This window comes from Doryrhamphus excisus, chromosome 5, assembly GCF_030265055.1.
Source record: "Doryrhamphus excisus isolate RoL2022-K1 chromosome 5, RoL_Dexc_1.0, whole genome shotgun sequence".
Taxonomy (NCBI): domain Eukaryota; kingdom Metazoa; phylum Chordata; class Actinopteri; order Syngnathiformes; family Syngnathidae; genus Doryrhamphus; species Doryrhamphus excisus.
The window spans coordinates 21,552,472-21,566,421 of record NC_080470.1 but is presented as its reverse complement, the minus strand read 5'-3'; the positions used below and the strand labels follow the sequence as shown (position 1 = coordinate 21,566,421).

General features: G+C 42.9%; 1 protein-coding gene across 3 annotated transcripts in view; it reads right to left on the bottom strand.

The window, feature by feature from the left end:
• The window catches only part of nhsa (Nance-Horan syndrome a (congenital cataracts and dental anomalies)), a 62,070-nt gene that overhangs the window by 1,726 nt on the left and 46,394 nt on the right, over positions 1-13,950 (bottom strand). For 2 of the 3 annotated variants that reach the window (XM_058073337.1, XM_058073338.1), the window contains exons 3-8: positions 12,267-12,400; positions 9,726-9,791; positions 7,452-7,647; positions 5,100-5,231; positions 1,564-4,062; positions 112-235 (exon numbers count right to left, since the gene is read on the bottom strand). In XM_058073337.1, the coding sequence (XP_057929320.1) occupies positions 112-235; positions 1,564-4,062; positions 5,100-5,231; positions 7,452-7,647; positions 9,726-9,791; positions 12,267-12,400 (3,151 nt within the window). The remainder of the gene's footprint in view (positions 1-111; positions 236-1,563; positions 4,063-5,099; positions 5,232-7,451; positions 7,648-9,725; positions 9,792-12,266; positions 12,401-13,950) is intronic. The other variant, XM_058073340.1, reaches the window with a different exon arrangement.

Here is a 13,950-nt window from a genome sequence, read left to right as displayed (position 1 = left end):
TGTGTGTAACTGCTCTATAGGAGTCCACAACTCAATACAAAGGGGCCAAAAAAAATAGCATCCCCTCTTTAAATTAAAGCTCTGCCAACTGACTGGGGACTGACGTCTCACCTGTGTATCACAGCAAAGAGGTCATCGGTGGTCCGGGTCTTGGTGGGCGAAAGAAAGACATTGTCATCCTCTGACCGCGACTCGTCACTCAGCTGGGATGAGGCAGAGTCGCTCGGCGTCAAGTCTGGCAAAGGAAATCCCGATACGATGGAATGTGAGAAGTGAAGGAGAAAGCAATACTTGGTGGATACGTCCAAAAGCAAAATGCAAACATGACTGTTGACAATTACAACATACGCCAGTACTTCACTCAACCCCCCATAGGGAAGGTTTAGGTCTGAGCTCTACTGATATATGCATGCTAACAATGCATGCTATCCGCTTTTCTTCCTGGAGAGGCTTAAAAGAGCCTTTAAAGTTGTTAGCAAGTTGGCAAACAGCAAAGGAGTTGTGATGCTAATTTGAAAACAAAGATCTTATATTCGGGGTGATCTTATAGTCAAGATGGTTTTATATTCGGGGTGGTCTTATATACATGGCTTTATTATACCCAGGGCCATCTTGTATTACTGTATTCATTACAGCAGGGGTCTCAAACACACGTCCCGCGGGCCAAATGTGGCCCACAGGACACTAGTTTGAGGCCCCCGCCTTGATATGAAAGTTTAATGTTAGTGCGGCCCGCGCAAGTTTGATATGGATGCTGTATGGTATCATGTACCCAGAAAAAATTATTACGTTTGATTAATGTTCATATTAAAGGTTAAATAACTGTTAATAGTTATCCTCCCTATCCATGTGGAAGTGGTACGTTTTTGGCTATTTAAGTTTAAAGGAAATAACTTGAAGGCTACCGTTTAGGTCGCTAGCTCTCGAGTTTGCGAGTTAGCATGTGTCTCAAGACCCTGCAGTTGCGCAATATGTTGTAAATAAAAAAAGTATAAATGTGACTATAGTCGTGTTTTGTCATGTCTACAGGGCTCTAATAATGCTTTGTTCATTTTAATCTGAAAAAATAATTTGTCTACCCACCAACTATATGTGGTTTCTTAAGTTTTATTATTATTATTATATTTATTTATTACTGATTGATTGATTTTCTTTTTTCTTGATTTGTTTATTTATTTTTCATCTTATTTTGTGCAGAAAAATAAAAATTAAGATATTTGAGAACAGTGGAATGTTTTATCAGAGCTTTTATTGTAGAAAATCGAAACCAAAGCACTAAAAAAGTTTGTATATTTTTCTGTTTTTAATAAATGTGTTTTTTTTTTTTGAAAACCTGATGCGGCCCAGCCTTGCCCAGACCCTAGCTCCAGTGGCCCCCAGGTAAATTGAGTTTGAGACCCCTGTATTACAGTATTACTGTATTCATGGTGGTCTTATATTCAAGTGGTCCAGTGGTCTCACATTTGGCTCAGTACAGTATTTTTATTTGTATTTATTTATTTATATTCTTACGTTCAGAGCTAGAGGACTACTATAAACAGAGTGAAAACATCTTCAATCTACCTTTACTGAGGATCTCATCGGCAGTCGTGTCTTCTTCTGTCTCGTCCCGAGTGGCACCTTGGGAAGCATCATCTGCTGACTCCACCTCCTTGCTGCTAGGACTCACATGTAGCACCTGCAACTGGGCGTCGGCAGCAGGTACTACTTCGAAACTGCCGTGCAGATTAGGGACTAGACTCGACTTGAGAGTATAAAGTTCTTCTCCGGGTGGCGGCGGGGAAAACTGGGTGATTTCTGCCAATTCATCGTCTGGGGTGGGCAACGGCTCGCTTACCAAGTGTGGACTCTCCAACGAGGCTGGAGCGCTGCTGGAGTTTACGGGGGGACAGTCCGGTTTTGGGCCGTCGTCAGGACCTCCGTCGTGTTCCCTGCTGATAGATTGCAGCACGGCAGAGCTGATGCTCACGGAAGGGCTGTTGGAACTTTCCGCTTTGGGAAAATCTTTTTGCTTATTTTCCTGATGAGTCCAGTGATTTGGAGCTTTGCCGTTAATACTGTGGAAGGCACTTAAGTCCAGGTGGGAGGGCGGGATTATCGGCAACTCCAGATCTCTTTTAGAGGTCGTGCCAGTTCTTCCGGACAACGATGAGAGCGACGACTTCCGCTCCGGTACTCTGGGTTTCCTTTTAACACTAGATGGCGATAGCGGGCCAGGGAAGAAAGCAGCAGGGAAGGAGGAGGTGGGGGTCTCCGACTGGCTGGAGTATCCACTGGAAGGACTCGCCAGGCCGGCCAGTCTGTCTGGCGATGTCAGCTTGAAGTCTCCCTCCACGGATGGAAGTGAGGGGGTAGTGGCCCTGGAGCCCGACTGGGAGGTCTGCGACTCGGAGCTGTCCTGCGACTTGACGCATTCAATGACTGTTGTGCCGGTAGCTGTGCTGGAGTTGGACAAGGATCTGTAGGGATCAGCGGATTTTAAATCGTTCAGGAGCCAGAAGTCTGCATAGTCGGCCTGAACGACGCCATCGTCTTTGAACGAATGAGCATCCGTCGAGCTGAACACGCCTAGGTCAGGCACGTCCAACGAGCCCTCAACCCCCCAGACCCTAAGGGGCTCTTTGGCTGGAGAGGAGTTAGCTATGTGACGTGCAGATGTGGATAAAATAAGTTGCGCTTTCTTCTCCCTGGACAGTGGAGGCTGCTGCCCACAGCTGATCTTTGGTTCTTTCAGGATGGGAATGTTTCCCTCACTGCATATTTTCCGAAGTGACGAGCTGCGCTTGGGTGGACACGGCTTCGCCTTTGGTTTCCTTAAGGACAGACAGCGTCTCCTCGAGTCTCCAAGAGTCATGGGGCGGCTGAAGTCCAGCAAGCTGGAATTGGAGCCCGAGGCCGCATAGTTATACGTGAAGCTCCTGCTGCCTTTAAGCCCACAGTCAAAGTGCATGGAGGTGTAGTAACCTTCAGTGTCCACGGAATAGTGTGAGACAGCGTCTGCTTTTTCCGACAGCGGCTTGTCGGAGAAGCTGCTCTCGCATGTGGCCATGCTGGTGAAGCTGGGGCAGCCCAGACTGCTCTCTGTCTCCCTGCTTGGCTCAGGGCTGAAGTCCTGAGAACCAGGGGGATCCGGGTGGGTGTAGTTCCACTCCCCTTCCACAGGGGTGCTGACTTCTGCTTCCTCTAAAATGTCCATGGCCATGGAAGAGAAGGAGCCCGCTCTCTGTGTCCTGAGGCCCGTGTAGGGGTCCAGCATAAAGCTGCCATGTTCCTCATTAGCGTGAGGCGTGGTGTTGAGGGAGCGCTCAGAGTCACAGTTCGAGGAGCCGGTGAGTGGCGGCGAGGCTGCCGGTGGGAGGGTCTCTGAGGTCTGGGAGGGACAAGTGGAGTTGCTCCCACTCCAGTTCCCACTAGAAGACTGGTGGTCATCTTTGTGGTCCATCTGACCTCCCAGGACCCCTGCGGCAGTGACGGAGTGCATGGGGCTGCTGAATGTGTCCGAGCTGGAAGACATGTCACAGCTGCCCAAGTCTGCCTTCCTGGGCAGCTGGGACCTGGTCCTCTCCATCCAGCCTCGCTCTGGTGTCTCCAACAGCGGCTTGTACTTCAGGCACTTGGACCCCACTCGGTCATCAGCTCTCCCCTCCTCGCCCTTTAGGATTATCTCACCGTCTTCTTGCAGGAAGTCCTCTGCACTAAACGGGGAGAGTTCTGCCTCCTCGTCATCAATGTGACCGTTCTCCATCATCCTGCTTCTGCCACGGGGGAGACTGCGGGAGCGCAGCCGGTCGCCCATGGCAGTGGCGAACATGTCTTCCCGGCTGTCCCGCAGAGAGGCAATGTTGCCTGCCGATTGACAGAGGCACAGCGGTGCCCCCTGGTGGCCACGCTGGGCATGGATTCTCCTCCGAGAAGGCGCTCCTGAGATCAGGAAGTCCTCTGTCTGGCAGCCCGAGTCTCTGGTGTCCAGATGGCTGGCCAGGTCCTCATTGAAAGGGGTGACGTCCAAGGTGGCGTGGACGATCACAGTGCGCTCTCTGGAACCCGGCGAGTCATCAGAGTCTGGCGGAAGAGAGAGGAACATCACGACGCTTTCAACTATGTATTACACCAGATGATACCATTTTGCAAAAAAAAAGCATTTTTTAAATTTATTTTAAAATTATTTAATTCTTAAATTCTATTCGAACTATACAAGTAATTAAAAATACTGATTTAATTATATATTATTATATTTAATATATATGTTTATTTATATTTAATATATATGTTTATTTATATATTATATTATATTATATTATATTATATTATATTATATTATATTATATTATATTATATTATATTATATTATATTATATTATATTATATTATATTATATTATATTATATTATATTATATATTTAATTATAATTTCAATAATTAATTCATAAGTTGCGGAAAAAAGCAGGCTTGGCTCTTTTAAAATGTTACTTTGTAAAAATAGCAGGCATTTATATATAGATTTTTGTTTGTATTATTTCTCGGGCCGTCAATCGATTAAAATATTTGATCGTGATTAATCACACTTTGTCCATAGTGAACTCACAGTTAATCGCATTTATGTGCCCTGTGATTGGCTGGCCACCAGTCCAGGGTGTACCCCGCCTCTCACCCAAAGACAGCTGGGATAGGCTCCAGCACCCCCTGCGACCCTCGTGAGGATAAGCGGTAGAAAATGAATGAATGAGTTTTGAATGGGTGACGGCCGTGATACTTCTAAGCTGTAATTACAGCCATTGAAAACTTCCCTGAGTGGAAGTTTTGCAGAGACAAAGCAATTATCCATGAAGTATTTTCATCAGATTGTATAATAATGAGCAACAACTACGGCAAGGTGGAACTTCAAGGGAGTTGCGTCCTGCCACAACAAGATGGCAACCAGAAGTGTGCCACAACTTCCACCAGTGTGTGTACTGCTGTCCAATGGCCATTTCCTGTTGTATGGTTTTCATTATATGTCTTGGTTGTACAATGTGACTACTGCCGATTCAAAGTGTGATCTTTGCAAAGACTGACAACTGAAGAGTCCATATTGAAGTGATAATTGAATAATAACATACCCAAATCCAGTTGCACCTGTCTGGGGACGCCGGCCACCGTCCTTCGTCGCCTCAGCTTCCTCCTCCTCTGAAGCAAAGACTGTGAGTGGACGAGCGAGCAGCGCACACTAGCGTCTCTGTCAAAGCCGACGCCTGCAAAAAGCAGCCAGGGTAGGGGGTGGGTGGGGTGGGGAGGAAGGGAACCATGTGAGGGACACTTTGTCTCGTAAAACAAGAAAAACTGCAGCAAATGTCTCTGAATTAAAAGCCCCCAGTGGCTGCACAGGAATTGTAGCAATAAGGCCCCAAACTATCAGTCTGGCCGTTTTGCTTGTTTTACTGTGAGTGTCATGTGACTTGGCACCATGGTGATAGCGCCACTTTGCTTACTATGTGGAATTGTTGGGAAATTTGGCCTGCAACTGCCCCTTCGGAGCAAGCAGGAGTCAATAATGTTCTTTTCAGCTCTTTGGACACAACTCATTGGCATTCATGTCACACAACGACACAAAAAAAGGCATCCAAATACGACAAAAGCATGACTTGAACACCACACACTTCATTCTCTGTGTTTTTTTTTTTCTTTTTCTGGGTGCCACTTGTGTTTTGTCACATCACAGCCATTATTTCTATGTTGCCCAGCAATGCCATGTGACTGTTTAATGTTGCTTTATCTGTGCAGGGTAACAAGAAGTAGCATGAGTCCACCATGATTCTGAGGACCTGTCCACAGAGAAACGCTCCTAAGATCTTTTTTTTGTTGTTGTTTTGCTGGGTTTAAAAAAAAAACCTGCGCCCACATTGTGTCATCTTAATTACTGTATTTTTCGCACCATAAGGCACACTGCGTTATAAGGCGTAGTCTCAATTCGGGGGTCTATTTCTGTATTTAACACATATATAAGGCGCACCATGTTATAAGACGTATGCTAAAACATACATCAGTCTAGGGTTAGAGTGTGGAATGGAGCTAGCAAACTTTATTTTCTGGTTCAACATAAACTCACACTTGTAACTCACAGCTAAAGGAGAGGCCAAAAATCACAACCTAGTGGTGTGTCGGTCATGAACGAACGGCTCAAAAGAACTAGTTCTTTTTTGTGAACGGAATGAATGAGGTCACCGTCCCTAAAATACCCGTTCAGTCCGTTCAGTTGCAAGTAGCTGGAGAGTCAGTCAGTTCACCTGTTTTATCCTGTCGTCGTGGGTGGTTGGGGTACGTGACGGTCGGTCTTTCTGACTGCAAAGACCGAGTCAGAAAGACTGAGGTCTCCGTCTTTCAGTCAGCTAACGATACCCATCCACAGAGCGAGTCACAACGATCGGATAAGACAGGCAATAGTGGTGTGTCGATCAATTTGACTGACACTTGTTGGCCGTACATTCATAACCGGACATGGGGGGATCGTAACGCCGGACCAGGAAGCTGAGACGCGGAGAGCTGTCATAATAAGACTTCCGATTTCAAGGTACGTCATCACGTGTTGTTGCGCTGTGGAGTCAGAACGACCGTGAACATGAGTGAACGGACTGACTCGACACGGCTGACCGTATCGATGCACAGGGGGAGATCACAGGCGAACGACTAATTGACCAAAATGAACGGATCTTTTTACTGAATGAACGGTTTTGCCCACGACTACTTCTTCCTACTGCCTGAACCGTTCGGGTGGCAACGATCTTAACTTGTATCGTTCCGGGGTGAATTACTGTATGTACCAACCCAACAACAACACTTGGCGTTACGTTAGCCCAAGCTCCACTCGCCGGGTGCTTCCTCCATGTTAGCGTCAATTTCGCTACCAAACATGCCGGTTCTCTCTCATCCTTGTCGGAGTCTGTTGTCGTTAGATAGTCCATTCAACTTAAGGTGTGTAACTCGCTCGGCGCTTCCTCCCGTGTTCACGTCAATTTCGCCAGCAAACCTGCCGGTTCTCTCATTATTGTCGGAGTCTGTTGTCTAGTGGTGTGTCGGTCATGAACAAACAGGTCAAAAGAACAAGTTCTTTTTTGGGAATGAACGAGGTCACCGCCCCTAAAATACCCGTTGAGTCCGTTCAGCTGCAAATGTTTCTTTTTTTGATTGGCTGGAGAGTCAGTTCACCGTTCCTTTTGCAGGGCGGGACTATCTGCGTGCTTGCCTGTTTTATCCTATCGTCATGCCTCGATCTGTGGGTGGGTGGGTGGGTGGGGTTAGCTGACTGGAGGACCGAGACCGAGGGATTGACCTGGTCAATCTCATGGTTGGTGATTAAAGCTTCTAAACATCACAATTGTTCTTTACAAAGCCCAAAGTATGAAAGTAGAACAAAAACGGGTGAAATAAGGGTTGCTAACGGGGAAATTAACCTAAACGGTGCCGCTTGATGTTACCTGTCACATTGATGGGGATGACACATGAGTTGATGACTCTGGAATCGCATTTCATTCTCTCCTCGGGCGTCGGCAGGGGCAGGGCAGCGGACCAGTTGGTCTGCTTGTCCAGGGTGCTGGGCGTGTTGGGGACAGGCAGCTTGGCGCGCTGACCCAGCGACGCCCCGTCACAGTCGGCGGGGTTTGAGGCTGTGGCCTGCAAGAACCAGACGTCACTAGATTATTATCATGAATTATTACCATCATTATTATTAGTTATTATTATTATTATTACAGGCCTGCATGCAGAGTCGTGGGGACACTAGCAAAGTTAGCAATCAAAGGGCCTCATAGGAGCTGAGATGCAATAGGAGTGCAGTACATTCAACCGTGGACATAAGAGTGCATGTAGTAGTAACGTGGAACCCCTGGAGAAGTATGACGATAACCATAAAACAGGAATGGAACTTATAGCGATGTAGGAAAGTGTCACACACACACACACACACACACACAGATTCCCCCAACACCATATGTTCATGATCTGAGTTTGTAGGTTTTAGCATGGCATTTCCATTTTTTTAACAGCACATTTTATTGGCTGTGGAGCAATCTAAAAATATAATTCAACAAGAAAACCTAAACAAACACAAGAAAAGCAAAAATGGAATTTTGCTAGAATATATATTATACATAAATATTAACAGAAAAAAGTTGTCATCTAATGCCAAAAAAAGACATAATTAGTAATATTGTGACAAAAAATTATGTCTTTCACATATAATTTAAATATTTGTAATATTTGCAGTATTATGAGAAACAGAATAAAGTTGTAATTTTTAGAAAAGTTATAATATTACAGGAGTAAAATCGACATTATGGGAATAAAGACTAAATAATAAAGACTAAAACTAAAAGTTATAAATCATTTACAACATTTCAAATATAATATTATGAAAGGAAAATTTACATGGAGAAAGTTGTTGTTGAAAATATTTTGATTTTTTTTAAATAGCAAAAAAAAAACTGAAAAACAAGCACCAATTTTACAAGAAGAAAGTCAAAATATTAGTTGAAAATAATCACATTCCAACAAGAAAAAAGTTGAATTTTTTTTTATCATCTGATTTTAAGAGCATAGTTTTTGAAAAATTAAAATATTAAAGAATTAAAAAAAATATATTAGAAGAACCAAAACAAATTAATTTTTTTCAAGTTTTTTTTTTTTTTTTTTTAGAAAACTGCGTTGGGGAAAAAGTTACAATACTATGAGATTAAAGCGCAAATATTATGGGAATAAAGTTGATGTTGAATGTCGACTAGCCTGTTTAGGTAACTTCTTTTTACACTTGCATGAGGTTACTAATGTTTAAAATAAAGTGTGTTGGAAATCAACTCGCCTTTAGCAACCGTTCCTCTGTCCCTTTGTAGTTAAAGTTCAGAGCGTGTAAATAGTCATTTTTAGGTTTTCTTGCAGAGATGAACTTTTCTTCTTTTTACACTTGCATAAAGATCAATGTTGATTTGATTTAATTTTCTTTTTCCTGAATTGTTGACTAGGTTTAAAAAGGTTTAAGGATGGCTACAGCTGGAATGTGGAACAGATGAACTGACATTTTGGGGTGGGGGGAGTTTTGAGTTGAAACTTTGGAGGTTCCTTTGTGCTCCACTCAGTCGTTTCACGCAGGAAGGAAAAGACAGGAAAAAAAAGGCGTGTCAAAAGATGCGTTTCTAGCCTCAACGGTCCCCCCCCAGTCGTGTCATGGTTATTCAGAGTCTCCTGCTCTTTCTCTCTGTCACATTCTCATCCCAATCCATCTCATGTTAAAATCTCTTACCTTCAGCTTCCAGCACCGGCAGCAAACTGGAAATCAAACTGGATCCTAATGCTCCCACTAACCCCCTCTCTCCCCGCCCAGTTGAAAGCCTGCTCTACAGCTTTTGTGTTCCCTTTGCAGCGACCCCCCCTTCAAAAAAAAAAAAAACGGCAACAAAAGGTTTCCTTGGAAACTTCTCACCACTAAGCGGCAGAAAGAAGCCCATTGGTCGATGGAGGAGGACGTTTGAAAAAGAAGAAGAAAGTAAGAGAGATGATGTGATGCGTTCACACTGGCTCAACAGCTGGAGGTCAGAGGGCAACTCATCGTGAGTAATCACACTCACATACACACACACACACACACACACACACACACACACAGCTATGAAATAACAAGAAGAAAGAAAGGAGAGGATGAAGAAGTTAAGGAGGCCAACAGGAAGAGGGTAGGTGTGGTGGGGTAGGTTTAGCAGTACCTTGGTGTTCCAGGGGGAGAAGTGGCAACATTCGATGGGGGAAGGCGGGCGGGTGTTGGTTTGGAACTGAATTGAAAAAGAAAATAAAAGCAAAAAAAAAACACACAAACATGACAAACAACAAATGGACACGGAGATAGTACTTCACAGACACAAAAACGTAACAACAAGGAGGACGGGTTTTTGGTTTGGGGAAGGAGGTGTGGTCAGGATGTCAATTAGGTGGCCATGAGAAAGAAACAACAAAGTTTGCATGTACCGTGTACTTTTTACACTTCATCATCATACATAAACACAAACACTCCTTTACCCGTGTATTTTTTACACTTCATCATCATACATAAACACAAACGCTCCTTTACCCATGTACTTTTTACTCATCATTATACTACCAAACACAAACACTCCTTTACCCATGTACTTTTTACTCATCATTATACTACCAAACACAAACACTCCTTTACCCATGTACTTTTTACTCATCATTATACTACCAAACACAAACACTCCTTTACCCATGTACTTTTTACTCATCATTATACTACCAAACACAAACACTCCTTTACCCATGTACTTTTTACTCATCATTATACTACCAAACACAAACACTCCTTTACCCATGTACTTTTTACTCATCATTATACTACCAAACACAAACACTCCTTTACCCATGTACTTTTTACTCATCATTATACTACCAAACACAAACACTCCTTTACCCATGTACTTTTTACTCATCATTATACTACCAAACACAAACACTCCTTTACCCATGTACTTTTTACCCATCATTATACTACCAAACACAAACATTCCTTTACCCATGTACTTTTTACACTTCATCATCATATATAAACACAAACGGTCCTTTACCCATGTACTTTTTACACTTCATCGTTATACATAAACACAAACACTCCTTTACCCATGTACTTTTTACACTTTATCATCATACATAAACACAAACGCTCCTTTACCCATGTACTTTTTACACTTCATCATCATACATAAACACAAACACTCCTTTACCCATGTACTTTTTACACTTAATCATCATATATAAACACAAACGGTCCTTTACCTGTGTACTTTTTACACTTCATCATCATGTATACACACAAACGGTCCTTTACCCGTGTACTTTTTACTCATCATGATACTACCAAACACAAACGCTCCTTTACCCATGTACTTTTTACACTTCATCGTCATACATAAACACAAACGCTCCTTTACCCATGTACTTTTTACATTTCATCATCATAGATAAACACAAACGGTGCTTTAGCCATGTACTTTTTACACTTCATCATCATATATAAACACAAACAATCCTTTACCCATGTCCTTTTAAAATTCATCATCATACATAAACACAAACGGTCCTTTACCCATGTACTTTTTACACTTCATCATCATACATAAACACAAATGGTCCTTTACCCATGTACTTTTTACACTTCATCATCATACATAAACACAAATGGTCCTTTACCCAAATACTTTTTACACTTCATCATCATATATAAACACAAACGGTCCTTTACCCATGTACTTTTTACTCATCATGATACTACCAAACACAAACATTCCTTTAGCCATGTACTTTTTACTCGTCATCATTATACAAATACAACTGATCCTTTACACATGTACTTTTAACTCGTCACCGTCATACTACCAAATACAAACGCTCCTTTACCCATGTACTTTTTACTCATCATCGTCATACTACCAGATACAAGAGCTCCTTTAACCATGTACTTTTTACTTGTCATTGTCATACTACCGAACACAAACGCTTCTTTACCCAAGTACCTTTTACTCGTCATCATTGTACAAATACAACTGCTCCTTTACCCATGTACTTTTTACTCGTCACTGTCATACTACCAAATACAAACACTCCTTTAACCATGTACTTTTTACTCGCCATCGTCATGCTACCAAATACAAAAGCACCTTTAACCATGTACTTTTTACTTGTCATCGTCATACTATCAAAATACAAATGCTTCTTTATCCATGTACTTTTTACACTTCATCAATATACATAATAGGGTTGGGCAATGTGTCGATATTTTTAAAATAACAATATTTATTTTCAGCACAACATCAAAAACAAGCATATCGTTCATATTCATAAAGGCTGGATTTGATGCTGAGGTCTCATGTTTCAAGATGGCACAAGTGCAAGCTGGTCCCGTGTAGTTCCATGGGTTGTTTGCATTTTCATAAATCTTTGCATATTTGGCTTTGACTTTTGTCTCAACTCACTTTGTGGAAACAATATCCGGATATGCAGTATATTGTATATCAATATTCAACCTAAATACTGTATATGGGGATAGGAATTTTGGTCCATATTGTCCATATACATAAACACAAATACTCTTTTACCAATGTAGTTTTTACTCATCATCATCATCATCATCATTATCACCCATAAAGACAAGCGCTCCTAAACCATATACCTTTTTATACTTAATTATCATTCGACTAAACAAAAATGCTCCTTTGTAAGAAAGTTAGCTTCCTCACCCACGTCAAGCGTGCGCCCTTCTTAGCTTTCCTCCGGGCGATGGGTGTCAAAGGGTACATGGGCATGGGGGGCAAAGCAGAGATGGAGATGGTGACACGCCCCTCCACGCTGGACCACCGTCTCCTCTCATGGTCTGTAACAACAACAACAACAACATGATTTCCACAGATGTTAATCACAAAACATTACAAACATCTCTGCAATCAACTTTCAGCATCAATCAACAACAATACACACCACTTGGGAAAAGCAGCTTTCACAACATGTCTTAAAATTGAGCTACAGACAATATTATATAGGGCGGCACGGCGGTCGAGTGGTTAGCGCATAGACCTCACAGCTAGGAGACCAGGGTTCAATTCCACCCTCGGCCATCTCTGTGTGGAGTTTGCATGTTCTCCCCGTGCATGCGTGGGTTTTCTCCAGGTACTCCGGTTTCCTCCCACATTCCAAAAACATGCTAGGTTAATTAGCGACTCCAAATTGTCCATAGGTATGAATGTGAGTGTGAATGGTTGTTTGTCTATATGTGCCCTGTGATTGGCTGGCGACCAGTCCAGGGTGTACCCCGCCTCTCGCCCGAAGACAGCTGGGATAGGCTCCAGCACCCCCGCGACCCTCGTGAGGAAAAGCGGTAGAAAATGAACGAACAATATTATATACGGTACTACACTATAAACTACATAAAAACAGGGTTTCCCCATGTCTCAGCAAGTCATGTGACTTTCTCATGCCAATCAGCCAAGATGAGACAATGTCACAGGAAGTGATGTCATGGGCTGTGATCAATCAGGAGTGAGCGTGAGTATCAAACTTCCTTTTTCATTCAGAAGTCGGAAATTGCAGTATTCTGACGCTAGTGGGCCTGACAGTGAAATTTGAGGGTGAAAAATGCTAACATGCTAACATGCTAATGCTAAAATGCTAATATGTGATCATGCGTTTACATAAAACTGCAACAAGATTATATGTCCATTTATAGACATATACCCGATACGTCTAGTAAGCCAAACTTTTTTCACTAATAACTGAAGACAACAGTACTTAGTAGTTAATTTAAGAACTTTGTGGCTGTCCTGATCTACATGGGGGTTGCTGAGCTTCCTGCTGTTGATGACTACCGGGCAACGGAGACCAAGCTTGCAAGTTGCTAACCTCATGTCGTCTAAGAGGTTCAAGGTCCACTTCAACGACAACAATCAGATCCCTCGCACTGTTGATCGATTCTTCACGGGAAGACTACACTTGGGGCTCATGGTGTCCTTCTCACACCTGAACAAGAGGCCTGAGGTGCTACCAGCCACATAGTCTCTGTACTGGCCAGCACTATGTCTGCCTCCACCACCACAGCCATCTTTGCGGACAGCTTCTTCACCAGTCTGGAGTTGGTGCAGTACGCCAAGGAGAGGGACATAAGGTACATAGGGACAGCCAAGGACAACAGAGTAAGGAAGCCTCCACTCAAGTCCATCAAGGAAATGGAGAAGGCTGCTCTATGGGGTCCCATTAGGTTACTGGTTGACTTAATACTTAATGTGTTGTATCTGTATTTTATCAAGAATATGTCATATAAATCACCAAAAATGTTTTTTTAAGGAAAATTTTACTTTTTGGAATTTTGCACATTATTCACAATGTGAAACGAGAAAATACGTTTTTATGAGCTAGCTAACACTAGACGTC